The sequence below is a fragment of the Bufo bufo genome, chromosome 6 (genome assembly GCF_905171765.1).
Source record: "Bufo bufo chromosome 6, aBufBuf1.1, whole genome shotgun sequence".
Taxonomy (NCBI): Eukaryota; Metazoa; Chordata; class Amphibia; order Anura; family Bufonidae; genus Bufo; species Bufo bufo.
Window position 1 is genome coordinate 313,182,924 of NC_053394.1, and position 24,695 is coordinate 313,207,618.

At 44.5% G+C, this 24,695-nt stretch overlaps 1 protein-coding gene across 1 annotated transcript in view; it reads right to left on the reverse strand.

The window, feature by feature from the left end:
- The window catches only part of GHDC (GH3 domain containing), a 60,800-nt gene extending 36,327 nt beyond the window's left edge, over positions 1-24,473 (reverse strand). The window contains exons 1-7 of the mRNA XM_040436837.1: positions 24,401-24,473; positions 20,578-20,843; positions 18,081-18,277; positions 13,366-13,969; positions 12,710-12,899; positions 4,254-4,325; positions 3,621-3,754 (exon numbers count right to left, since the gene is read on the reverse strand). Coding sequence (XP_040292771.1) covers positions 3,621-3,754; positions 4,254-4,325; positions 12,710-12,899; positions 13,366-13,969; positions 18,081-18,277; positions 20,578-20,839 — 1,459 coding nt within the window. The 5' untranslated portion in view covers positions 20,840-20,843; positions 24,401-24,473. The remainder of the gene's footprint in view (positions 1-3,620; positions 3,755-4,253; positions 4,326-12,709; positions 12,900-13,365; positions 13,970-18,080; positions 18,278-20,577; positions 20,844-24,400) is intronic.
- Positions 24,474-24,695: the final 222 nt, after the last annotated feature.

Below are 24,695 nucleotides of genomic sequence, written 5' to 3' on the forward strand. Positions count from 1 at the left end.
GCTGGGACAGCTGTCATATAGTGATATAGCAGTGCTGGGTGTGTTAGGGCAGCTGTCATGTGTATAGATGTACACTTAGCCAGCTATAACAGTAGAAGTCTCATATTTTTTCAGCCATTGGCAATGCAGCTCTTATGGCTGTGAGGGTAAGTGCTTTGCCCAGGTCGTGGGTTCGAATCCCAGCAGAAACTTTTCTGAAATACAGGCTAAATTAGAATACACAAGCACTGACTCCATATATGGACATACAGGGTGGGACACAGGAAGAGGCTGCATCGCATCGCTGACATGGAGGTAAGTATAAGTGTTTTTTTTTTTTATTAATACCCGACTGTTACTGCCATGGGGGGAGCGGGAGGCACTTTATACTGGCACATGGGGGGAGGGGGGTTGGCACCTGATACTGGCACATGGGGGGAGGGGGGTTGGCACTATGATACTGGCACATGGGGAGGCACCTGATACTGGCACATGTGGGGGGGGAGGGGGGTTGGCACCTGATACTGGCACATGGGGGGGGGGGGGGTTGGCACTATGATACTGGCACATGGGGGGGGAGAGAGGCACTTGATACTGGCACTTTTTTTGGGGGGGGGGGGGTGGCACTATGATACTGGGACATGGGGGGAAGAGAGAGGCACTTGATACTGGCACATGGGGGGGTTTGGGACTATGATACTGGCACATGGGGGGTGGGAAGGAGAGAGGCACTTGATACTGGCACATTGGGGGGGCATCTATGGGGACACTTACTGGCACATTATTGGGGGGCATTATGGGGGACACTAGGCCGGCAGCCTATCAGAGGCCGGACACTGAGGGCATCTACTGGGGCACTATATATGGGGCATTTTATACTGGTACATTATGGGGGGCACTAGCAGGAAGGGGGGAGAGGAGCACTATGGGGGAATTTACTGGGGGCACTATATAGGGGTATTTTATACTGGGACATTATAGGGGCACTATGGGGACATTAGCTCAACTGGGGGCATTACAAGGGGGTATTTATTGCACTGCCACATTAAAAGGAGAATTATTTCTACTGGGTGGGGGGGGGGGGATTTATGGTGGGCTTTATTACTCCCCCATGGTATGACCCCCTAGTAGCAGCACCAGCCTCTCCCTGCTCTGCTATCCCTCTGCCCCTTCTCCAAATCCTTATTATGAAATCTTTCTCATTAGGATAAAACACATCAGCCCCCGGCCAAGTGTGGAAGTGGTGTCCGAGATCCCCAAGGGCCAAGTCAAGTAATTGTAAGTTTTCATATGAAATATGTTTATGTTATACACATATAGCATACACTGTGCCACACAATATACAGTATACCTCTACACTGTGTAGTCTGTTCTATAAGCACCATTGTTTTGTGGCGGCAGACAGAAAATAATCTGGAAGTGCCCCTACCGAGACCAGGCTCTGACTGCTAGGGGGGGTCTGCTGAGCTAACGGATGCCCCCTATGGCAGTAGCACCACCATAGCCCCCATATATGGTTAACAAATTATTACTTCGGGGGAAGGAGGGGGGGGGTGACACCATTTTCTACCGCACTGGGTGACACCAGCCCTAGCAACGCCACTGATTGGCAGACAGTGAAAAGATGGATATTAGTTTTCCCCAGAGGTAAGTAGTGGCAGTGTACTTATATCTGCTCAATATCTGCTGAATACATCTAATGATTAAAAAAGAAATTACCTACATTTCACAGTAAAATACTTTTCATTTAGCGAACCTGATAGGTGGCAGATTATCAGATATTCTGGACTATTAAACAGTCATAAAAATTTATGTAGACGACACCAGAAGGTAACCCCCTCCAATATCCGGTATTGCAATGCATTTGTAAGACGGATCCGCATCAGTCTACAAATGGTATCAGAAACTGCCTGCCGGAATCCAGCAACGCAAGTGTAAAAAAACCCTAAGCCTAATTGTATGGCCTTGTGAAAGTCAAGATTGTCATGTGGTTCTGTGTTGGAGACAACTGGGGGGGGGAAGAGAATCAGTAAACGTGTAATTTACACATTTTTATCTCTGCTGCTTCTACTGAACCCATATTTATCAGTGAAAGATAGCACTCTCTGTTAGGCCTCGTGACCACAACCGGAACCGTTTTACGGTCTATATATCACAGATCCGCGAAATACGGATGCAGACTGTGTGCCATCTGCATATTTTTTTGCAGACCTATTGACTTCAACAGGTCCTTGGTCTGCGTTTGCGGACATATGTCCGTTCTGTAAAAAGATAGAGCATGTCCTATACTTGGCTGCAAAATGCGATAATTTGCGATAAATCATCACATGTGTCAGCAGACCACTGTCAGCCCCCACACTCCTTAGGCCCCTTTCACACGAGCGAGTTTTCCGTGCAGGTGGAATGTGACGTGAACACATTGCACCAGCACTGAATCCTGACCCATTCATTTCAATGGGTCTGTGTACATGAGCGTTGTTTTTCACACATCAGTTCTGGGATGCGAGAAAATCGCAGCATGTTCTATATTTCATCTTCACATTTCAACAGCCATAACATTTTTATTTTTTCGTGGATGTAACTGTACAAGAACTTGTTTTTTTGCGGTAAAAGTTGTATTTTTTGAGTACATCTAATGCATTGTATAACTTTTATATTTTAACCTCAATAACAATTTATTTTTAGGTTTTTCTATCGACAAAGCTGTGCAAAGCTGGGCTTGTTTTTTTGCAGGACAAATTGTAGTTTGCATGGGTGCCATTTTGAGGTACATATGTATTTTTGATCATTTTTTATTCTGTCTTCTTGGAGGTGGAATGAACAAAAGACATCTTTAAATTTTTTTACAATGTTCACCATATAACATAGATAATGTAATTACTTTATCATACCAATTATGTATAATTTTTTAACTGTTTTACATAGAAAAAGCTGTTTAATGTATTTACTTTATTTTTATTATGGGCAGTAGGTGTGGAACCACTGGGCCAACCAACTGGTTTGACGAGGTCAGGGCAGGCAGAATGCATGCAAATCTGTGAAACTAGTCCAAGCTCAGGGCAGGACGCAAAGGGTCAGTACGGTAAACAGGCTAAAGTCAGGGCAGGCAGCAGAGGGTCAGAGTTGGTAAACTGGCAGAGGTCGATACAAGGGCAGGCAATCAGAATAGCATATGATCACTGGTAACTAGCAAGCTAGGAACCTAAAGCTCAGGCATCCTCCCCTACAGGAAGGTGTCTTAAGTACCCGGCTATTATCTGGGGAAGACTAAGGTGTGCAAGCTGTCCCTTTAAGGGACGGGGAGAATGCGTGTACCCTAGAGACAAACTCAGAACCTGGAGGATAGCCGCAGGCAGCAGCCTGCTGCAGGAGAGCACCCAGATCACCAGCATACATCTCAGTAATGGTATGTCACTAAACATTAAGTACCTTCCCACCGTGATGTACCATTATGACAAGGAGCAGGAAGCTGTGAGGCCTGAAGAGAGAATTAAGGAAGAGTACTGAGTAGTTGTGTGGAAGGGCTGCAGGGACTGCTGGTGGTACCTCTCTATAACGTTGTCGGTCTTGCTATTAGAATATGAGCCAAAGTCCTCAGCTGAGATGTGACATGTATTATAATTTTATGATGAGCCACCTACCCAGAACTCCACTCTCCAAGCAGCAGTAGTTGAGAAGTGAGGCACCGGGCCACATATCCACAGTGCAGCGGAGAGTCTTATAGAAGCTGCATTCTGAAATACGCTCCCCACGGACATTCAGTGTCTGACTTTTCCTACAGAAAAATAAAAATAATAATTTAACGTATTCCATAGTCACAATAATAAAACCTTTATAGGAGGCACTCGATGGGTACCTATGACTTGTTCAGTGTGGAGGGTTGATACAGGGGGGTCTACAGACATAGTTGATTATTTATTCTAATTTACTGTATCTGTAGGCAAGATAATCCTACTATTCTACTCAGATGCAGTAAATAATGAATGAGTCAGCCTTTTGTGCATTATATTTTTGCATACACTTACCCCTTGAGCAGGGTACCTTAGGGATGCCCAAAAATATAGGGCTCTGCCAGACTGTATCAAATGACAGTATAGCTGATATTAACTTAATATAGGGTATCTACCTATGTGTCAGCATCACATTTGGGAGGATTTCCATCCAAAATGTAATTGAGACAGTTGGTATCCACATTTTAGTAATTATTGTTCTTTACTAGTATATTGTCAGTTTGAACTAAATAAAAGTCCAACAGCTATTTATATAGTATGTACCTATATAAGAACTTCACTATAGGGCTCTGATTATTGAAGCCGGTAACTTGTAGAACATCTCCAAGCCGGTACCTGAAATACAAGAATCACAATCAGATTCAAAGAAAGAATAAACTTAAAACTTATATACATGGTTGGATAGTTACCAGACAATGAAAGGCTCTGAAGACATGACTCTTCACAAGCAACTCTATCTACTGAAATACAGGCCTAGTCCATCCGGCGAGAGGCAGGCCTAGTCCATCCGGCGAGAGGCAGGCCTAGTCCATCCGGCGAGAGGCAGGCTTATTCCATCTGCTGAGATGCAGGCCTATTCTATCCATCGAAAATGCAGGTCTATCCTATCCGCCGAGATGCAGGCCTATTCCATCTTCCGAGATGCAGGCCTATTCCATCTTCCGAGATGCAGGCCTATTACAATCGCCGAGATGCAGGCCTATTACATTCGCCGAGATGCAGGCCTATTCTATCTTCCGAGATGCAGCCCTATTCTATCCGCCGAGCTGCATGCCTGTTCTATCTGCCGAGATACAGACCTATTCTACCCGCTGAGCTGCAGGTCTATTCTTTCCTCCAAGATACAGGCCTATTCTATCTGCCGAGATGCAGGCCTATTCTATTCGATGAGATACAGGCCTGTTCTATACTCCGAGATAGAGGCCCATTCTATCCTCGGATATACAGGCCTACTCTATCCGATCAGATACAGGGCCATTTTAACCAGTGTTACCATACAAATGATAACTACAGCAAAGAACATGTTGGAGGCTTGAACCAGAGCATTTCCAAGAAATGAAATGTCAGAGATAGGCTGCTATATCGGCCGTAGTCTTGCAGAAGTATACAGAGAATACATTGTGACATATAAGAGACCTTCCTGTCAAAAAACTAGGGCAGACAAAAGGCTGCTCAGTTGCTTACTGTATAGAAACTAATCAGACTGGAGGTTAGAAAATGACAGTAGTAATCTGCTTGGTTGCTGTAGGCAGCTTCTCCACTGTGTGCCTGTGCTTTTATACATGAGATCACTGTGGATCAGGCTTCAATAGTTTTTCAGTCAGTAAATCTCAGCAGATGAAGCTAGTAAACCATAAAGGGGTTGTCCAGGCTACAGATATTGATCACCTATGATCAAACGAGGTAAGTGGCACAGAGATTTGGAGGATTACCAATCTGGCCGTGTGTATAATTGGCATAAACAACAAAGTCAGAATAGACTGAAGAATATGTACACAAACTTGATTGTATACCATGTAATTATTTGCCTTACCTCAATAAACAGAGATTTGAAAGAAAGAATAGACTGAAGAAAAAGAAAGGGGAAAAAGTTTGATCAGGGGCGATTTGGGTTCACCACCTGTGATTCGGAAACCACTGATGTGTCGGTCAAATCGTTTTTTTAGGACAACTAGGAAGCGTAACAGAAGGAAATGTCGACGGGGCGGAAGGAAGCACCACAGGTCCCAGAAGAAACCTACCCCAACCTACGTTTCCGGGTTACAACAAAGAGGTTCAGGGAAGACCGACCAGATGCAATCAGAAGAGATAGAACAGCTGGTTGTGAACATCTCCTCTACGGAACTAACTGTCGATCAGATTAGGGTATTGGGACGTGGACTGTCCTTTTGCCCTGTAGTGGACACAAATTGGTTTGATGTTGAGTTAGGTTTACAATGCTTTCTCAGGAGACTGAGATTGAAAGGTTTTTTCTCCACGGTGGTTGATACTAAGAGTACCAATAAAGAGATGGTTGAATTATCATTAAAGGATCTAGCACTTAAGAAAAAAAAGTAATTTTTCTTTGGGTCCATGCGATCAATGCTCCTTCCTATATCAGGGACACAAGTCACTTTTTGACCAAGTTAAGAGGGATTGATTTGCCTGCACAATTTTGGTTGGTAAGTTTTGATGCAACATCGCTATATACATCTATTGAGCACAGTTATGGTTTAAATGTCGTTGATGTGGTGCTCGCTGGCACAGGGCACTCTCCTGATGCGCGACGGTTTGTTCTCCAACTACTGGAGGTGGTCCTGAGGAGAAATTATTTTCTCTTTGGTGACACCTTTTACCAGAAAGAACAGGGTGTGGCCATGGGGTCCAATGTGGCCCCCACCTACGCTAACATCTTCATGGCTGATGTTGCGAACAGGCTGGTGTTTGCATCCACTTTTATGGAGGGAGTTCTGTGTTGGTGGCGTTACATCGACACATTTTTATGATTTGGAGGGGTACTAAAGATAAACTAGATGACTTTCATCAACATCTAAATAGGGGAATGCCGGGTCTTCAATTTACGATATCCGCGTCACAAGAGGAGTTGCAGTTCTTGGACGTCAGGAATATATATGTGGAGGAAGGGAAGATCAAGACTGACCTATATCAAAAGCCTACTGATAGACACAATCTGTTCAGACATGACAGTAATCATGCACGACGCATGCTCGACTCACTCCCCTGGAGCCAATTGTTACTGGAGAGAAGAGTGGTTTCAGATGACGACAGATTTCAGGGTAGGGTAGATGAGATGTGTTACAAATTTGCTAGAAGAGGATATCCACGCTAGACCAGGATAGACCACGCTACACAGTACACCGACTAATAAAAATATGGATCGGATTCCTTTTATATCCACCTTTGGTAACCATAGTGGGGACATAGCCCGTATATTGAGGAAGGAATGGCATATTTTACATGGGGGTCTCCCCACAATACATGAATTCAGTTATCCACCACTGATGACCTATAAGAGAAATGCGAATTTGAGGGACAAGTTGGTTAAGACCGACACAGGAGATATAGGTAGTGAGAGACAGAGGTATTTAGCACAGAGGAAAAAGGGTAACTTTCCTTGCCTTGGATGTTGTAATTGCGGTAATATGCTAAAATGAGACACTTTTGTCCATCCATACAGTGGAAAGAAATATGCCATCAGGGATTTCTACATGTGTCGATCTAGGGACGTGGTATATATGTACAGTGCCCATGTAGCCTTATCTATATTGGTGAGACAACCATGGAAGTTAGGGAGAGGATCAATAAAACATAAGAGATTGGGCCTTTGTCAAAACAGAAGGAAGGAGAAGAAAGAGCACAAAGAATACCAGTGAGGGCGAGAAGCATGACAGACGCAAGAATATGGTTATCCCATATGTAGCTGGGGTGTCTGAGAAACTCAAAAGGATTTTTAATAAACATCACATCCCTGTCTGCTTTAAACCCAGCAACACACTGAGGCAACAACTGGTTCACCCAAAAGACCCAACGCCTAAACACAAGATGGACAACATTGTGTACGCAGTCCAGTGCAATGAGGAATGCTCAGAACTGTATATCGGCAAAACAAAACAACAACTACATCAGCGTATGGCTCAGCATAGAAGAGCCAAAACCTCTGGTCAAGATTCAGCCGTGTACTTACATCTAAAAGAAACAGGTCACACCTTTGAACACAGTCAAGTATGTGTTTTGGATTAGGAAGCCGATTGGTACAAACGAGGTGTGAAGAAGGCCATCTACGTAAAAATGGAAAAGCTAAGCTTGAATAGAGGCGGGGAGGGGGGGGGGGGGTTAGACATCTATTGTCTGCCACATACAATGCTGTCTTGACGCCTTTTTCTGGGAGGTCATTATCACCTACTGACTCCAATTAGGATAATGGAATCAACACTTTTGACCCCATGCTGGGTATAATGACCTCTGACCCTATGCTGGGTATAATTACCAGATGTTGATTCAGTTACATATTTATTCCCAGAGAATTCTTGCACAGTCACTCAGAATTGAGAAAGCTCGTTGGAAGAACGAGTGAAACGTTTTCAAGAAATCTACAGTAAGTCCAGTTGCCTTGATTTATTCTTTACAGATAAACAAACATAAGAGCACAATCCATAAGAAAACGGTGGATAAACCGGTGGCGAAACACTTTGTGGAGTGGGGTCACTCTGTCAGCCAACTGAGATTCTGTGTGATTGACTCAATGGGGATTTTGAGAAGAGGAGGCGATAGAGGACGCATCCTTAGGAAAAAGGAGTTAAAATGGTTTTTCATTTTAAAGTCACTACAACCCTTTGGCCTTAACATTGAATTCAATGTGAGTGGTATTGAATGATATAAAGTTATACTTTATCTTATGTGTCCGATTCAGTATAGAATATACATGATGATTTTATTCTGTTTTTAATATGGCACTTTTTTCATTATATCACTATGTATAGATGGTGTATGACATCTGGTGACCCATGGAGATATCCGGATCCTGCTGACAAATATATAGGCGGTAGGAAGAATATATACATATACAGTGGATATAAAAAGTTTACACACCCCTGTTAAAATGTCAGGTTTCTGTGATGTAATAAAATGAGACAAAGATAAATCATTTCAGAACTTTTTCCACCTTTAATGTGACCTATAAACTGTACAATTCAATTGAAAAACAAACTGAAATCTTTTAGGTGGAGGGAAGACACCTGCCATCATTTAAAGTGCCTCTGATTAAGCCCAAATAAAGTTCAGCTGCTCTAGTTGGTCTTTCCTGAAATTTTCTTAGTCGCATCCCACAGCAAAAGCCATGGTCCACAGAGAGCTTCCAAAGCATCAGAGGGATCTCATTGTTAAAAGGTATCAGTCAGGGGAAGGGTACAAAAGTATTTCCAAGGCATTAGATTTACCATGGAACACAGTGAAGAAAGTCATCATCAAGTGGAGAAAATATGTCACAACAGTGACATTACCAAGAACTGGACGTCCCTCCAAAATTGATTAAAGACGAGAAGAAAACTGGTCTGGGAGGCTACCAAGAGGCCTACAGCAACATTAAAGGAGCTGCAGGAATATCTGGCAAGTACTGGCTGTGAGGTACATGTGACAACAATCTCCCGTATTCTTCATATGTCTGGGCTATGGGGTAGAGTGGCAAGACGAAAGCCTTTTCTTACGAAGAAAAACATCCAAGCCAGGCTACATTTTGCAAAAACACATCTGAAGTCTCCCAAAAGCATGTGGGAAAAGATGTTATTGTCTGATGAAACCAAGGTTGAACTTTTTGGCCATAATTCCAAAAGATGTTTGGTGAAAAAACACAGTGAAGCATGGTGGTGGCAGCATCATGCTTTGGGGCTGTTTTTCTTCAGCTGGAACTGGGGCCTTCGTTAAGCTAAAGGGAATTATGAACAGTTCCAAATACCAGTCAATATTGGCACAAAACATTCAGGCTTCTGCTAGAAAGCTGAACACGAAGAGGAACTTCATCTTTCAGCATGACAACGACCCAAAGCATAAATCCAAATCAACAAAGGAATGGCTTCACCAGAAGAAGATTAAAGTTTTGGAATGGCCCAGCCAGAGCCCAGACCTGAATCCCATTGAAAATCTGTGGAGTGATCTGAAGAGGGCTGTGCACAGGAGATGCCCTCGCAATCTGACAGATTTGGAGTGTTTTTGCAAAGAAGAGTGGGCAAATCTTGCCAAGTCAAAATGTGCCATGCTGATAGACTGATACCCAAAAAGACGGAGTGCTGTAATAAAATCAAAAGATGCTTCAACCAGGGCTGTGGAGTCGGAGTCGGGGGAAATTTTGGGTACCTGGAGTCGGAGTCGGCAAACAATGCACCGACTCCTACTCCTACTAAATTTAGATTGGAATAAAAAAAAAAAGAAGCAAGTTTAAATGTCCCAATTCACAAAAAGTTATAATTAATGACTTCTCTGCTGTAAGAATAAAGACCAATGCATGCAGTGCCTCACGTAACCGCAAAACGAACACGTTAAGTGACCGTGAAGAAGCATGCTTTTCATGTGCTTCACTATATGGCACGCAACGCACAATTAGGAGCTGCAATACTTATACTTTCCATAGTGTTGTGTTCTGCTTTTACAGGGAACGCAGCTTCCATGTGTAACCTAGCCTCTCACTGATAAGGGATTAAAAAAATATGTTTTTTGCAGGACTAGAGAGTGAGACACTTGTATAAGTGAAGGGAATGGAGGGCCAATAGTTCAAGACTGAAGCTGTAAACCATTGGAAAAACTGCTGTCATTTAGCTAAGGCTATAAAAACTTGTAAACTCCGATTGTTAGCTTAAACTTTAAACATGACTATGGGATTCTCCTAGGAAAATCATGTTTTAGAATAAATGCCCCTTCCTGGATCCTCCCACTGCCCTATCTTCAGCAGAAGATCAGCACACAAAGGAGAAAGCAGCTTCCCAGCCAGTAGTCCTGTGGTAGGTTGCGTTTCTTTCCCTCAAGGAATGTATAAAATACATTCGCATATTAATACAGAGGAGTCGGAGTCGGGGAGTCGGAAGTACATAAAACTGAGGAGTCGGAGTCGGAACATTTATCTACCGACTCCACAGCCCTGGTTTCAACAAAGTATTAGTTTAAGGGTGTGCACACTTATGCAACCATTTTATTTTATTTTTATATTTTTTCTTCCCTCTACCTAAAAGATTTCAATTTGTTTTTCAATTGAGTTGTATAGTTTATAGGTCACATTAAAGGTGGAAAAAAGTTCTAAAATGATTTCTCTGTGTCTCATTTTTTTACATCACAGAAACCTGACATTTTAATAGGGGTGTGTAGACTTTTTATATCCACTGTATATGACATCTTTGATACATCATGTATGCCTAAATATGTGGGTGACAGTCCCATGATTGAGCTTATCTATCGGATTGTGCCCCTATACAAAGTAAGCCCTGTTGTATCCATGCCGCCCATAGAGGCGTATTTCCATAGTAATGAAGATCCTTGACAGCCGTTTGCATCGGAGAAAATGGGCGGTAGTTGGAATGCGATCATGTGATGTTCACATGATCGCTATGCGATGATGCAGCATGACGTGAGCGGTGCACACAGTGATGAGCTGTTAGACATGCGCAGTTGGGAGAGAGGAACGCCAGTCTGCAGCCTGGTTCTCTCCATGTGGACACCAGGATGAGCCATCGCCTCTTTTTAAAGGTAGACACAGGTGTCTTTTAATGTATTTGATTATTACTATGGGAGGTTACATGAGGGATTGGTTAGCCTGATTATATGCAGGTGTGTTTGGGGGTTGTGACACCCATTGGATTGGTCTCCTACCATTTGGGGAGGGACCATATTCACTATATATAGATTGTTAGAGTCACTTGTTATTAGCTTGAAAAAGGCTACCATGTAGCCGAAATGTTGCTGCTGTTGTGTACACATTCTTTTTAAGTACAAGAAATAAAGATGGAACCGGAGATGCTGCCGTGACCATGTTTTGATCTATGATCAAAATCGGTCAGCAATATCAGACTGGCGGGGGTCTGGCGCAGTGGTGGTCAAGCGAGCACTATATTCTCTTCAATATTTACTGCATGGTGTCTAGACTGTAGCAGCGATGCAGTGTAATTACAGCTGTTCGTCCTATTCAAATGAATGAGGGAGAAAAATATAATTACACTGCACCACCGCTACAATGGAGACGGCGTGCATATAAACATTGACGAAGATGCACTACTGACACAAGCCCTGCAGCCTCTTCAAACAGATGATCAACAGAGGTGCCGGAAGTCGGACCCCCACCAGTCTGCTAATCATGACCTATCCTGAGACTTAAGTCCTCAATATCTGTAGCCCGGAAAACATCTTTAAAGTGGTTGGCCCATTAGGACAACCTCTGTCCATAACTCTATTGGCACATATGAACATATTTTCTGCCAGCGTTGAGAGCTGCTGCAAACAGCGACTCCCAATCTAGGACTATTCCCAAACAGGTTTTAAATAATCATTCACATTTGAATGGCTGGAAAATAATGCCACATTTCCCCTGTGCCCCACCTGCGCCACCCTTTGGCAAAAGTTTTAACTGCACGACCTGTGGAGATCAGCTGATCACCAACAGGTTCTCATTCCAAAAAGGGGTTTCCAGTCTGAAAATCATCTTTAATGGCTTTGTACATGCCTCACTCTGTATGGGCTAACTGTAGTAAAAAATAACATCCAGGGTCTGTGAGAAGGAGAAGCTAAGCAGAAAGACTGATCTAAGTGCTGGAAAGTCCTTAAGGCTGGGTTCACACTTGAGCGTTTTACAGCGCGTTCAAACGCGCTGTAAAACGCTCAACACATGAAAACCAATGCTTCCCTATGGCCCTGGTTCTCACTTGAGCGTTTTACAGCGCGTTTGAACGCGCTGAAAAACGCCCTACGCTCAAACAAGTTCTTGAGCTTCTTTGGGGCGTTTTGACGCGCGTTTGTGGCCATAGGACACTGCAGTCAATCACACAAACGCGCGTCAAACGCGCGTTTACTATTGCAAAAAACGCTCGTCAAAAAGGCGCGTCAAAAACGCGCGCTAAACGCGCATATCAAAGACGCTCTGCAGGTCATCCGATGTGCTCCATATCGTCACATACACATTTATTGGCATGGGTCATAATCCAACTTAGCTCCTTTAAACAAGGCTTTAAAACACACTTACTGACCTGTAAAGTCCATCTCTGTTCGTTATAACCAACTCATAGGCTTTGTCTGCACTGACGTCTTGTATACACAATGTAGATGGCTGCTCCTGCTCACTCATGTCCACAGGTATGAACTCAAAAAATACAGATCGGGGGCACAGAACATACTGAGGGATTTCATCCATCGGCCAAAGATTTACTCCACAGAGACCTGGAAAAGAAAATGGAACAGCGACACGGCAGAATTATTATTAAAAGAAAGAAGAAAGAGACACAGATTAAACAGAAAAGGCTAGTTTTACACCTGCGGCTGGGTGTTCCGGCCAGCAGACAATGCCAGGAATCGGATGGACAAAAACCGATGGGTGTTTTTGTCCAGCGGATTCTCTGCATATTTTCCAGGTAGCAGCTGGATCTGTTCCGGACCCCATTATAGTCAATGGGGTCATGTAGGAAGGTTCTAGTATCTGGCAATGCCGGATCTGGAGAGATCCGGCAGGCTGTTCTCTACCACAGATATGAAACTAGCTTACTAAAGGGGTATTCCCATCTCAAAGTGTTATGACATATCTATGCAATAAGCCATAAATACCCAGTTAACTTACATATACTGAATGGAGACTGCAACAAATACATTACAGTGGATGAGAGGAACCTATTGAAAATTAAGTCCATACCTTCTGCTGCACAATATGTGGGAGAGTAAAGTGGAATCCCCTGGCACGCACTGTCCTGAAGAACCTGTCGATCCAAGTCACTGCCTCCACTTTCCACGGCCAGAATCACCTGTAACTTGGGCCACAACCTCTTCACAATACCATGAAACCCCTTCTGGAACTGAGAGTGCAGTTCTGCAGCTCGTGATGCATCTGGGACTAGCATGTCTTCTATTTGCTTTCTGGTTTCTAGAGGGACCTTACATTCTGAACTGAGGCGTCCTTTCTGAATATCAGCAACTAGAGACTCCCAGCAATCCTCGCAGGTGGAGAAAACATAGCGAAGGAACCAAAAAAAATGAGTCTCAAGCATACTTAGGTCCGGGTCCCTGAGAGAGAAGAGAAGCTGAGTGTAAAGTATCTCATGATAAGACATGGTGGGATGGACTGGTACTGCAGGAGAGTAGAGGTCCTTCATAAAATGTGCTGATAAGGTTGATGGATATGGAATAATGGGAATCCCAGCATCAGAGTGGTGGATACTAGGTGGAAATGTGAACTTGAACACTTTTTCCAAAGCTCCAGGGAAAGCCTTGTTAATGACTTCCAGATACACAGCTTCTCCCTAGAATAGGGACCAGAAGTTTAGAAAAGATATGAAAAAAGCACTGACTATGTAAAATGAAATACAGCAGATCCCCACTACATCCTCCAACAGGCAGCGGACATGTTCATGGTGCTTCCTTGAAGCCTTTTTAAACGGGCCAATTTTGCAGGCGATTGTCAGGAAGGAAGCGTTGCTTCTCGATAAGTGCCTGCTTGACAGTGAAAGAGACCATTGCCATTACATGTAGTAATCTCCTCCACAGTATGGGGAGGAGTGATCGCTAATACCATCGCTCTTCCCCATACAGACTCATCGTTTGCTGGCAGCAGACGCTGTGTACACAGCACGATCGGCTGCCGCATTAAAACGCTTTTTGTGACCGCATAACTGATGCGATTATCCGATGAACGAGGGTTTCGCTCGTTCATCAGGTAACCAGCTGCACCTTTACATCTCCAGATAATCGCTAACAAGCGTTCCTCTGAATGCTTGTTAGCGATGACCTGGCCGAGAATCGGGCAGTGTAAAGGGCCCTTTAGTTTAGGAATTCACTGTGGGGACTTATAGCGTCTATTGTCTCTCAAAGTGGGTTTGTTATAAGGAGAGCTGATATGGAACAGACACCAAGAGTAGCTACACAATATAGAAGAGGAGACCTGCATGTAACAGAAGGTGGCCCTGGCTATATACATCCACTGCAGCTAGTGAACTTTACTTATCAGCACCTACTCATATCTGTTCTGGGGAAAACCTCCTTCAATGGGTATGTTCTCCGCTGTCCTGCTGCCAGCACATTACTCTGTAAAGTCCACTGCTTAAAGGGGTTGTCTCACTTCAGGAAATAGCATTTATCTTGTAGAAAAACATTAATACAAGGCACTTACTAATGTATTGTGATTGTCCATATTGTCTCCTTTGAAGAAAGGGATACAAATGAGCTCTTAACAAGCTCTGCCTTTAATGCCACCAGGTGTAAGGCAGCTATCCTTTAAGTCAGTGTTCCACCCTTTAGATAGGCCTCGAGACTTGACTTGGATAATAAATAAGCCAGCATCTCATCTGCAGACAGCTGTTTCGGGGTGATTGCCCCTCATCAGTGCAGAGCAGAGAGTACTGGCTTAAAGGGTTTCGGTCACCTGAAAAACGGGTATTAAGCTGGCTGATATAAGCGATGTGCTAATGTCAGCTGAACATAACTATGTTAGTGCCATCTCACTGCGTGCCACTGTTATTGAGAAAAACTAACTTTTATAATATCCTAATGAGCCTCTAGGAGAAGGGGGGGGGGCGTTGCCCCTGCTCCTAGAGGCTCTGTTCTCCCACCTCTGGACACGCCCTGCTACACTAGATTGACAGGGCCAGGCAGCGTTGGTCTCCTACCTCCGGCCCTGTCTGCAGTGTAAATCTCGCGCCTGCGCCGTCCCGTTCAGTATACGGTGCAGTGAGTGAAGGGCGCTCGCCGGCTGCCAGCTTCCTCACTGCGCCTGCGCCAAATAATGAATGGCGTGAGATCTCCCCAGCGCACAGGGCCGGCAGGAGGAGGTGAACGCTGCCTGGCCCTGTCAATCTAGTGTAGCAGGGCGTGTCCAGAGGTGGGAGAACAGAGCCTCTAGGAGCAGGGGCAACGCCCCCCCTGCTCCTAGAGTCTAATTAGCATATTATAAAAGTTTGTTTTTCTCAATAACGGCGGCACGCAGTGAGATGGCACTAATATAGTTATGTTCAGCTGACATTAGCACATCGCTTATATCAGCCAACTTAATACCCATTTTTCAGGTGACAGAAACCCTTTAACTGGTCAGGATTTGGGGGGTACTATCTCTCCTTGGGGAGAGAGCGCCTTAATCAGAATAAGAAGACTTATAGGCCATACATGAGAAAGAGATGCAAATGAGCTCTTAACAAGCTCTGCCTCTAATGCCACCAGGAATGTGACTGCACACGCAGGCACACATGCACAGCAGCTCCCACCCTGGCCTCCTCATATTTGCGTGGTTTGCAGAGGTTTCCGTAACCCCTGGATACAAGCAGTGCATAGTGTGATGGAAAACTGAATCAAGCCAGCACAGGAGGCAATATGGACAATCACAATACATTAGTAAGTGCCTTGTATTAACGATGTCTACAAGATAAATGCCATTTGGTGAAGTGAGAAAACCCCTTTAAATGCAAGTTTATTAAAAACATTCTGTAACTGAATCTCTCCATAAGGGAGCATTCACACGACCGTGTTGGTTTTGCGGTCCGCAAATCACGGATCCGTGTGTTCCGTATGTCTTCAGTTAGCTTTCCGTTTCCGTTCCGTAAGTCCGTATAATACGGACGTGGTGCTTCCGTGTGTCATCCGTTTTTCACGGTCCGCAAAAAAAACGGAAGGGTTAAAATTGACAAATTTAAATGTCCATTCCTCATCTTCGCTAATTCTACCAAGCCAACCAAAGTAAACCAGGTGTAAGTTGAAATCGCAATGCGATTACTTCAAAGTTATATTAATCGCATTGCGATTTCAACTTGGGTCAGCTTGCTAGAATTAAGGAAGTTAACGAATATGGAATATAGCAGTGCTAAGTTAAAATCGCAATGCGATTAATATAACTTGAAGTAATCGCATTGCGATTTCAACTTAGCACTGCTATATTCCATATTCGTTAACTTCGTTAATTCTAGCAAGCGGACCCATTAGAAACACAGCTTTAAGTTGAAATCGCAATGCGATTACTTTAAGTTATATTAATCGCATTGCGATTTCAACGTAATTCTCAAATCCGACAGTACATTCTAGTATGGAGGAGTTCCCATGGTGATGGGGACACTCCATGAGCACGGAAGTCGGCAGGAAATGGGGTTTCCTAGAATGTTTTCAGTCCAGGGGTCCTCAAAAAACGGATGACATACGGATGCATTTCCGTGTGCTATCAATTTTTCACGGACCCAATGACTTTCTATGGGGCCACGGACCGCAATTTGCGGCCAAGTATAGGACATGTTCTAAAATAAAAGGAACGGACACACGGAACGGACAGCACACGGATGAGAATAAAAGGCATTCCGCAATTTTCGCGGACCCATAGAAATGAATGGCTCCGTGCATTGTCCGCAAAAGTTGCGGAACGGACGCGGAAGAAAAACACGGTCGTGTGAATGCTCCCTAAGTAAAGAGCTATCTGCCATGTTATAACCAGCAGAAAAAGGTGTTATTGCGCTCTATGATGCTGTTCAATGGCTAGCAGAAACTATTTAATTCCAAGGTACATGACTGGCACTACGGTACCTAATCCCCTTCTGCTGCTATGTGTCAGACCAGACAAAGTGCATACCAGCACGAAATCGTCTGCTGGGGACACTAACTGGCTTCAGCAGTATACAGGACCACAATACCTCAAATGATGGAGTAGCACTGAATCGGAGGACTGGTGCAGTTGAAGCCACTTACTGTATGATTTTATTGGCCCTACACGAAATGCACATAATACAATTTTAACTTAAACAACCCCTTTAAGGGTATGGCCAAACGCAGCGGAATTTCTGCGTATTCACATCAAAATCCGCAGTGAAATCTGCATGCGTTGCATGCAAATTTGTCATAGATTGTGCTGCGGGTTTCACCCTCTGAGTTGCAAAGGGTATGATCTGCAGAGGAAAGCCACACCACGGGTCAGTTTACATGGTGGATTATTTATGCAGCAGGTGCACCCTAAAAGGTATCACATATGAACCCTATTATTTGGTTTTTATTACTGAGAACAATACAACTATTGAATTGCTCACACATACAATCACTCCACATAACATACTGTACATGGCCTCATGCACACGACCACATGTATTATGCCGTCCGCAAATTGCAGATACTGTCCGTATTGCATCAGCATTTTTTCACTTCAGTGGGTCCGTGGTCTGCATTTTGCACCCAAGTATAGGAATGTTCTGTCATCTTGTGTAAGGGACATACAGATGTGGAAAGCAAATGGATAATTCACGCGCTTTCTGCATCCGTATGTTCATTCTTTAGAAAGACATAATATGTCCGCAAAATGCAGACCATAGACCTATTGAAGCCAGTGAGTCCACACAAAAAAATGCAGACTGCACACGGAAACTGTGGTGTGCATGAGGAGACAGGAAGTACCTGAATGAAGCGCTCAGTTGCACTCTCATTACTGATGGGGACGACGGTCTGGTTCCCAGAAGTCCCTGCAGTTGCCGCTAGGACAGAGGGTCTTCCCTGCACCAGAATGTTTTCTTCTCCCTGTGATGTGCGCTGTAAATAGTCTGTGTAGTCGTTATGCCGAGTCAGAGGATGTTTCTTCTGAAATGAGGACACATCTGCAGGGATGAAATTGCAGCCAGGTTTTAACATGTGTGGGCGGCTTAAGGCTCCATTCACACGTCCGCAATTTTGCGGAACAGGTGCGGACCCATTCATTTTCAATAGGGCCGGAATGTGCTGTCCGCATCCGCATTTGCGGATCCACACTTCTGTTCCGCAAAAGAATAGAACATGTCCTATTCTTGTCCGCGGACGAGAAAAGGCATTTTCTATGCGAGTGTCGGCGATGTGTGGTCCGCAAAATGCGGAACGCACATTGCTGGTGTCCGTGTTTTGCGGATCCGCAAAACACATACGAACGTGTGAATGGAAACTAATGGACACGAGAAGCAATTTCCAAGCAAAGAAAAAAAAAAAAAAAGAAAAGCCAGTAAGCCACAAACATTACCTACTTTTCTTAGTGCCGTCAGTTGCAACTTTCTTAAGAGTCAGCGGTAGACCATTCATGTTTTAGTAGTCTCTGAAACTATATTCCAAACTAGACTATTCCCGCTGCTCGTCCTCACTGGGCTTACTTCATCCTCCTCCTCCTAAGCTTTATACATACTGTAACATTCATTATGTCCCCCTCTCCCTCATCTTGAAGAAGGGTGCCTGAACCGCCTGCTGCAGCTACTGCAGGTCAGAAATCCTTCTTTTTTTTTTCAGGCAGAGCTTCATTCAACTGTTGCAGAGATAATCATCCTCCTTAAAGGGGTTCTCCACTTTTCCTATATTGATGACCTAAATATAGGAAAAGCAGAGAACTCTTTTAAAGCGGTTGGCCCATCTGGGACATTGTTGGCATATCACTAGAATAAGCCATCAATGTCTGAAAGGTATGGTCCCACCTCTGGGACCTTCTGCTATCTAGAAAACAGGGCCCCTGAAGTGAAGGACAGCGCACCACGCAGGCAAAGCATGCTCTCCATACATTGCTACGGGAGTTTGAAAAACAGTCAAGCCAGTGTGCTCGGCTATTTCTTGAAGTCCCATAGCAGTTAAAGGAGAGCGTACTGTGCCAATGTCTCCATTCACCACTATTGGACTGCCAGAAATAGCCGAGCCAGCACATAGTGAACGGAGGGTGGCCACGCATGTACGGCTGCCCTTTGATCACTTTGGGGGTCCTGTTCTGGAGATTGGAGTGGGTCCCAGACATGGGACCCGTACCTATCTGACAGTGATGGCATAGCCTAGTGATCCCAGATGGGAATACCCCTTTAATAACCCATCCCCAGGGGATCATTACATGTTTTAACTGACAATAAGCCCATAAAAAGAAAAAAATGCCATTTTCCTATACAGCCCCACAGCACAGGAGGTGAAAACACAAGATCTGAAGTCTGTAGTGATAAAGAGCACCTGCCACCAGGATCCACCCTATAAAACCAGGCACACTGCCTGACAGGGTTGATCCTGTTAATTAAAATGATTCCTGTTTTGTGAAAATTGGTTACAAGGTTCCCAAGAAAAAAAAAAGTAAATTACCATTTATGCCAATGAGGGCTTCAGTACGCAGAAGGGTGGGGCCAGCACTGTAAAGAGGAGATGATGAGGTGCACTGAGGGGCTAGCCCCACCCCTCACTGAAACTGTAATTGAGATAAAGGTGTAAAAGCCTTTTTGCCTTGAGAACGCTGCAACCGATTTTCACAAGCATTTAACCAGCAGGATCAACCCTCCAGGCAGGAGTTGTTCCACTCTGAAATCTATTCTGAATGTAGGAGCCAGCCCAGGCCCATGCCAGTCACTTCTCTAGTAAAATTTAAGCTGGTCTCCAAAGAAGACTTTTCTCAAGCTGCAGTGTTCCCTGGAATGTCAGGCCCAGAACAATCAGATTTAGGCTATTCTCACACTTGCGTTGTTGTTTTCCGGTATTGAGATTCATCAGAGGATCTCAATACCAGAAAAAGACATTTCCGTTTTGTCCCCATGCATTCTGAATGGAAAGAGATCCGTTCAGGATGTATAAGGATGTCTTCTGTTCCGGCAGCATTCCAATTTGTGCGGTTTTGTGTCCGATCATAAAAACTGAAAAAAACGGATCCGGCACTGAAAACAATGTAAGTCAATGATGACAGGTCAGTTTTTTAGGAGCTTAAAAAAACGGATCCGTCACCCATTGACTTTCAATGTATTTAATTAATCTGTTTTTTTTCCGTTTTGATTTCACACAACCGCATCCTAACGGAAGAGATGCATCCTGATGTGCAAAATCAAAACTGATCTGTTTAATTGCGGTATTGAGATCCTCAACATGGCAAATGCCGGTCCAGTCATCTGCTGTTATATCTTGGGGTCAGGACTGCACTTACCCTCTACGTCTCTGAAGCTGTACTTGAGTCCATACTCTGTGTTTCGATGCTTGTCCAAGGATTCCAGAAGGATTTTCTCCTGTATCTCCTGAGCATCACGAGTGTCCTGATCCAAGTTCTTTCTGCGTTTCTCCCTGGACAAAGCATTGAAACTCCACCGGCGTTTCAGCTCAGACATCCATTGATTTACTCTCCTACCGTTCCATAGGAGGAGCAGAAGGATGCTGACACAGGTCCCCACAGAAATAATGAAGAAATACATGGTCCTAAATAGCAAAACGTGAGGGTTAGGGCTCGCTCACACGACCGTATGGCTTTTTCAGTGTTTTGCGTGCCGTTTTTAACGGATCCGGTTTTTTTTTCAGTAGTGTTTCCGGTTCCATTCCGTTTTTCCGCATGGCATATACAGTATACAGTAATTACATAGAAAAAATTGGGCTCGGCATACAATTTTCAATAGATGGTTCCGCAAAAACGGAACGTATACGGAAGACATACGGAGTACATTCTGTGTGTTTCGTTTTTTTGCGGACCCATTGACTTGAATGGAGTCACGGAATGTGATTTGCGGGCAAAAATAGGACATGTTCTATCTTTGAACGGAACGGAAAAACGGAATGCATACGGAGTACATTCAGTTTTTTTTGCGGAACCATTGAAATGAATGGTACCGTATACGGAACTCAAAAAACGGCCCGCATACGGAACGCAAAAAACGTTTGTGTGAACGAGCCCTTAGGCCTCTTTCACAGGGCAGGTTTTTTTTCGATTTATGGGCTGTTTTTTGCGGCCCGTATACGGAACCATTCATTTCAATGGTTCCGCAAAAAATACGGAAATGCATCCGTATGTCTTCCGTATCCGTTCCATTTTTGCAGAACCATCTATTAAAAATGTTATGCCCAGCCCAATTTTTTCTATGTAATTACTGTATATGCCATATGGAAAAACGAAACCGAAAAAACGGACCAGAAACCCAACGGAAACCAAAAAACGGAACAACGAATCCGTGAAAAACGGACCACAAAACACTGAAAAAGCCATACGGTCGTGTGAAAGAGGCCTTAGTCATAGTGATGTATCTGAGAGATCCCAAATCCTGAAAAAAAAATCATTCATTTCCATGCACGTGCTCTCTGGGACCCTCAGTTCAGACCCCAGCTATCCTCTGAACAGGTGACACCCACTGCTTGTTGGAAAAACTCCTCTCAGGCTACTTTCACATTAGCGTTTTTTGCGGATCCGTCATGGATCTGCAAAAACGCTTCCGTTACCATAGTACAACTGCATGCATCCGTCATGAACGGATCCGGTTATATTATGTCTTCTATAGCCATGAAAGTGAATGGGGGACAGATCCGTTTTCTATTGTGTCAGAGAAAACGGATACGTCCTGGCACACAATGTAAGTCAATGGGGACGGATCTGTTTTCTCTGACACAACAGACGTCTTGCTCTGCACCACATCGCATTTCCAGAAGCGTTTTCTCCCGCTATTGAGATCCTATGACGGAACTCAAAAGCGGAATTAAAAACGCTAATGTGAAAGTAGCCTCAGGGGCTGTTCACATTACATTTTTGTCCTAAGTTTAACATATACGTTCGGAAAAAAGGATGCAAAAGCAAAGTGCACTACGTTTTTCCACAATGCAGAAGCCAGCAAAAAAGTATACATTAAGACTACATGCACACAAACGCATTTTGTTTCCGTGTCCGTTCTTTTTTTTTTTTGCGGATAGGATGCGGACCCATTCATTTCAATGGGTCCGCAAAAAATGCAGACAGCACACCATGTGCTGTTCACATCACATCTGTATGTCCGTTCCGTAGCCCCGCAAATAAAAAAAATAGAACATGTCCTATTTTTGTTCGTTTTAGGCATTATTACAATGGATCCGCTTTTTTTGCCTACCGCAAAACACATACGGTCGTGTGCATGTAGCCTAACAGATCAGTTTTATTATACAGAGGAACCCTATGGTAACAGATAGCACTCCATGGCATCCGTCTAACGTCATGTGTACACCTTAAGGCTCCATTCACACGTCCGTGGTGTGTTGCGGACCCACAAATTGCAGATCCGCAACACACCCGCCCGGCACCCCTATAGAAATGCCTATTCTTGTCCGCAGCTGCGGACAAGAATAGGACATATTCTATCTTTTGTGGAGCTGCGGACCCGAAGATCAGGGCTGCGCTCCGCAAATGCGGATAGCACACTGTGTGCTGTCCGCATCCATTCCATCCCCATAGAAAATGAATGGGTCCGCACCCGTTCCGCAAAATTGCGCAACGGATGCGGACCCATTTGCGGACGTGTGAATGGAGCCTAAAGATGTGCTTTGTACCTATGACACTGGCTGACCTGTCACATGTGCACTTGGCAGCTGAAGGCACCTGTGTTGGTCCCATGTTCATATGTGCCCAAATTGCTGAGAAAAATTATGTTTTAATACATGCAAATGAGCCTCTGGGTGCAATGGGGGCGTTGCCTTTGCGCTTAAGCTGGGTTCATACATGACTGATTATCTGCGGAATTGCCGTTGCAGATTTTCGTGTGGCAAATCCGCAGGGTTGTACAATACCAGCAAAGTGGAGGAAAATTTCAGATTTTATGTGTTTAAAAAAAACATTATACTCACCTGTGTGTGTCTGCGATGTAGGCAGGGGCGAAGCTATAGGGGAAGCAGGGGAAGCGGCTGCTTTGGGGCCCATCCAGGATGAAGAGGACTTAAATATTTTGTCAGGGCCCACTCAACAGTATTACACAATGAAATTACAGTCAGGTCCATAAATATTGGGATATCGACACAATTCTAACATTTTTGGCTCTATACACAATGGATTTGAAATAAAACGAACAAGATGTGCTTTAACTGCAGACTGTCAGCTTTAATTTGAGGGTATTTACATCCAAATCAGGGGAACGGTGCAGGAATTACAACAGTTTGCATATGTGCCTCCCACTTGTTACGGGACCAGAAGTAATGGGACAGGTCAGTGGACCTGACTGTATATACAGTGGCAGTATAGACGGACAGAACAGCTGCCGGGCCTGGTCTGAGAGAGCGATCTTTACTAGCCACAGGAATGGGGGCGGCATGAAAGCAAGGGGTTGCAAAAAATATATTGGGGGAGGGGGGTCCCATTTTAAAATTTGCTGTGGGGCCACAGTCATTTCTAGCTATGCCACTGGATGCAGGCCACAGTTTTCTTCAGTCCACAGGGCCTGAGTTGCTGCTTCCCGGGGCAGGTGGTCATGATGATGTCATCGCGACCACCTAAACTCTTCTACTACTACATAGGTTTTAGGCCTATGGGGCAGACCATCAGGGACGGGAGCCTGAGGCTCCTATGCCCTGCGGCAAGCTGTCTCCCCCCTGCCTCATGGCAGAAACGGGCGTGACGTCAAAAAAATACAGCGGTAATTAAGAAATAAGAAACAGCGATATCGCCATATCACCGTTTCTTAATCACATATACCGGTATATAGTGGGGGGGGGGCACAATGTGGGCATAACTACTGTGTGGTGGGGTGGCATAAAGGGGGAATAACTACTTTGTAGGGGCATTAAGGGGACTGGGTGGGATTAGGTGTATAGTTCTGTTCAGGGAGGCGTTAGAACCCCCCAGACATCAGATAAGTATGATTCCCTCCGCAGGACCAGCTAGGGAATTCGCCCAAAAAGCCCCCAGGAGAGAAGAAAAATCCAGCACTGCAAGAATAATGTCATCATTTACAGACTGAAGGCAGCAGAAAATGGCTGAGGCTGGACTAGAGAAGCAGCCCGCACACAAGACACACGTGACTTCGCCCCCTTACCCAAATTCCAGACAGAAATGTCACTCACTTCCCAGTTCAATACACCAAGGCGACTGACAAGTAGCCACGCCCCCTTTCGCATCACGTGCTCCGGACTGCAGCCAATTAGAGGAAGGTTAGGGATGATACACAAGGAGCCATGATTGTTTATGGCACAATAGGCTCCAGTAACGAGGAGCCATGTTTGTTGCTGGCAGACCACAGAGCAGATTGTTCAATGTTCACCCTACTGAAACTGAACACGCTTAATGAAGTTGTCATGGCAAGCAGTTATGGGCTGTATTCGTTTTCTGGG